Genomic DNA, 4,171 nt, shown 5'->3' with positions numbered 1-4,171 from the left:
ACCGGGAGTGATTTGTTTTGCCATCTAATTACATATTTATTTACAAAATTTGTAATAAATACATTATATAAGAACTGGATTGAGGAACCAGTCCTTACACTGCCTTGATATTCATTCTCAATTATGTTGTAAGTCATTGATTATTTAAGTATTCAAAAGGATAATCTGGTAATCGCATTGTTAAAATTCCTATTTTAAGTTTAGTAACTGTAGAAAGAGGATTGGGTTGTTTTTTATTCAAATCATCTGTTTAATTTTAATATTTAAGATGGTGTCTAACTACTTATATTATGCCATATTATTTAAAAAATTGAAATGTTCTTTAATTGATCAATTAGGGCAAAAAAAATTAACATATGATCCGGTTATTTCCTGTTACACTATTAAATAAATAAATAAAATAAAAAATAATATAAAGAAAATCAATAATTCACATTTTTATTACTTTCCTTTCTAATTCTATTACCATTTTCATTACATTCTTTTATGGTTTGGTAAACCTACCCATAGTTCCTTCTAAGATTCTATCACAAAGTGTATCCAATGGTCATTAAAATAATGGTCACCACAAGTATGCAAGGGAGTATCCGGTATGTGTCTATGTTACCAAAAGTTGCTTTTAAAAAATGTTAGCGAAGCCTTAATTAACAAACTAAATTAAACTAAGCTATAATTTGCTTCAAGACCGGCCCGTTTCCCACTTGCACACAAGTCTCTAAATAATGGTGGTGACACCCAAATAAAGTTAATTACATCTTTGAGTTGTGATAATTTACCTTCTCATTCCATGGCTTTTTGGTGCAATTGAACTCATATTGAACCACATACACTAAGGTTGTTTGGTTGGGGGATTCATCCCCTGATTCCAATCATGGTTCGTGGTTCGTTACAGTAGTTTCTCTCATAAAAAATACACGTAAATAAAAAATTATTCTAATCACATGGTTTTAATCCATAAACCAAACGTCTCCTAAAGCATCTTAATAAAAAATAAAAAAAAGACTATATGGTTTTTATATCAGGTGACCTGTAAATTTGTGGCCCACATAGCATATGGATTTCCATGTATCAAAACTTTCATTTCAATTTTTTTTTCGATTTTTATAATATTGATTCCTTTTTTTTTTTTTTTTTTTTGGTCCTTATAGCCATCATAATACTTTTGGCTAATTAAGCAATGTTTAATTTTCTCAAAACTCATCATTCAATCTCTCCCTTGTCCCACACTTAACCAACTAACACGAGTACCAAACACCTCCTTTCTTGGTCTTTACCTCTGGCCTTCCCCTTAAAGGAACAGAAAGCCACTGGCAATCATAGTAAAGCTAAAAAGAATAATAAAGGAGGCACAGCTAAAGTAGGTGATGAGGGCCTTACCTTATTAAATGCCATTTTCTTGCCCTCCATTTCTATTCAAAATTCAAACTCACCACCCTTACTTTCCACTACTTCCTTCTTATTCTAGTTTTTCTCTTCAATTCTTTTCCTCAAGAAGGAAAGAGATATTGCAGTTTGGTGCTCCAATGGAGGTGAAAAAAAGAGAGATGTAGAAAGGATTCAAACAAACCAAGCGGAATAGTTCAAAAACAAGAAGAAGGAAAATAAAATAAAATGAGCACAGCTAGATTCATCAAATGCGTCACCGTTGGCGATGGAGCGGTCGGAAAGACTTGCATGCTCATCTCCTACACCAGCAATACCTTCCCCACTGTATGTCACATTACATGATGTCTTTGTAGTGATTTCAACTTTAAGTACACGCATCAAACTTGAGTTTTGTTACATTATGATCAGACATTCACTTCTTAACGAAATTTTCGTAGGACTATGTTCCTACGGTGTTCGACAACTTTAGTGCTAATGTCGTAGTTGATGGCAGCACTGTTAATCTTGGATTATGGGATACTGCAGGTTAGTTAATTAAGTCTAGACATATCTTAATATAATTAGTTTTTGTCATTAGTGATTCAACTTATAATCATAGGCTTAATTAGCACATTTGGTGAGTTTCAGGACAGGAGGACTACAACAGGCTGAGGCCTTTGAGTTACAGGGGTGCAGATGTGTTTTTGCTGGCATTCTCTCTCATCAGCAAAGCTAGCTACGAAAACATTTCCAAAAAGGTTGGTTCCTAATTGGAAGCCAAAATCACATTTTTCTTTTCCCATTCATTGTATTGGGGGTTCAAAGTTTGTGATTTCACATTCTAAGCTTTAAAAAAAAAAATAAAAAATTTGACATCATTTTGACTTTTTGTCAACCATCCAGTGGATCCCTGAATTGAGGCATTATGCTCTAACCGTCCCAATTGTGCTTGTTGGAACAAAACTTGGTATGTCTTAGAAGTGCTATGTGGTTAAAATTTCAATGCAATTTAACTCAATTAATTATTTCGTTCTTCATGTGTTTATTACGCATTGGATTCTGATTTTGATGCAAATCTGAAATGTATTTGGCTCTAGATTTGAGGGATGACAAGCAGTATCTTATGGATCATCCGGGTGCCACACCAATCACAACTGCACAGGCAAGTCACGAACCCAAAAAAAAAAAAAAGAAACTTTTCTTCTTCTATTTTGCTTTGAAATTAAATTATTTTGCATATTAACGGTTGGATCATTTGTGCAGGGTGAAGATCTGAAGAAGGCCATAGGTGCTGCTGTTTACATGGAGTGCAGCTCCAAGACTCAGCAGGTTTATTTATTTTCATAATTAATTTTACATGAAACTCTTATTTTTCACCAAATCTTTTGAACTCAGAAGAGTCGGAGAAAATTAAGTTTAGTACATGAAGTACGTAAGTGTGGATTTGAATGCAAAATTAAGGCACTATTACTACTAAAGTAGCACTGGCTTAAGAAGAATGCTAGGATCACAAGATTCAGAACTCATACCAATTTTTTTTAACATCAGATGTGGCATGTGAATTACCATTTCTTAATTGGTAAATGTTTAAAAAATTAGAACATCAATTAAATCAAAATATTTCCATCTATCAATGAAATGAAAATTAAGAACCTCACTGTCACATAATTTGGTATCAAATAGTTGAGATGTCCAAGTACTCTTAGCCTAACCTCAGATTATAGTGCGCAGACAAATTTTACAACTAAGCTGCTTCGCTTGTCCTTCGAATATAAGCTTCTTTTTCAAGGTTTATGCCTTCAAGTTGTCACTTCTAGGGACATTTGTTCTAAAGTTAAGGAAACACTGTACTTCCTTTTGGTAGTGGAGAAGACTTGAGGACGGTGCATGTCATAATGATTTTTTATTGTGACCCAATTTTCCCTAAACTTTACTCTGTTTCACCAATGATTAACCAGTCCTTGAAAATTTGCTAAAGGTATAGAAACAAACCAAATATGGATACCTCGTAGTCTCCTAGGTTACCAACTAACATTGCCAATCCCAGAAGATTGGTATCATCAACTATATCAACTTCTTGTAATTTCCATTCTCAGGATTTATTTGTTTATCCTTGCCTCTGGTGACATTTTCCCAGAATGTGAAGGCCGTGTTTGATGCTGCTATCAAGGTCGTTTTGCAGCCTCCGAAACCGAAGAAAAGGCGAAAGAAGGCCAGACCATGCGCATTTCTCTGAATCAACTTTCATCCTTATTGTAACAGCCATAATCCCTTGGAGATTTTTCTTTCTTTCTTTCTTTTTTCCCTCTTTGTGGAAGACCCTTTTCTTTTCATTTGAGTTTTAATGTTTCCCCTTCTTGTAATCTTGTCGTGGTTTTATGCTTCTCATGGAATACTTGAAGGCAAATTGTGTTGTAAGTTTACATATTGTAATCTTGGTCATATACAAACCAAATAAGCAGGACTGTTTAGGTCTTAGCGCTATACCTGTTTTCTATTAAGACGGCTAGAGCTTTTAATGGAAATGGCAATGAAGCTACGTTTTCCAAAACCATTCGGTGGAATAAAATTACAATAGGCTCAACAGCCCATCCACACAGCACAAACAAGGCACAACCTTCTACTACAGTTAAATGATACTGGTAGGCAACCGCTTTGTAAACTTTAATGAAACTTCAATCAAGATAAGAACTACCGTTATGATAACTGAAGAATTTAGTTGTGGTGTTGATAGACCTAAGGAAAATTTGTCTTTTTCAGATAAATTTTACGAATTTTACTTAAACCGTGTTACTTGTCAACATGT

General features: G+C 34.1%; 1 protein-coding gene across 2 annotated transcripts; it reads left to right on the top strand.

Moving 5' to 3' along the window:
• Window positions 1-1,351: 1,351 nt before the first annotated feature.
• On the top strand, window positions 1,352-3,911 carry LOC21385740 (rac-like GTP-binding protein RAC2). 2 transcript variants are annotated; one of them, XM_024163737.1, is made up of 7 exons: window positions 1,352-1,710; window positions 1,824-1,911; window positions 2,014-2,123; window positions 2,269-2,332; window positions 2,463-2,527; window positions 2,629-2,694; window positions 3,503-3,911. In XM_024163737.1, the coding sequence occupies exons 1-7, from the start codon at window positions 1,612-1,614 to the stop codon at window positions 3,599-3,601; spliced, it is 591 nt and encodes a 196-aa protein (XP_024019505.1). In that variant the 5' UTR covers window positions 1,352-1,611; the 3' UTR covers window positions 3,602-3,911. The 2 variants fall into 2 exon arrangements, with proteins under 2 accessions (XP_024019505.1, XP_024019506.1); XM_024163738.1 differs by having other exon boundaries at window positions 3,462-3,531.
• The last annotated feature ends 260 nt before the right edge of the window (window positions 3,912-4,171 follow it).

This window comes from Morus notabilis, unplaced genomic scaffold (assembly GCF_000414095.1).
Source record: "Morus notabilis unplaced genomic scaffold, ASM41409v2 Scaffold1443, whole genome shotgun sequence".
Lineage (NCBI taxonomy): Eukaryota > Viridiplantae > Streptophyta > Magnoliopsida > Rosales > Moraceae > Morus > Morus notabilis.
This window is presented reverse-complemented; position numbering and strand designations above follow the sequence as displayed.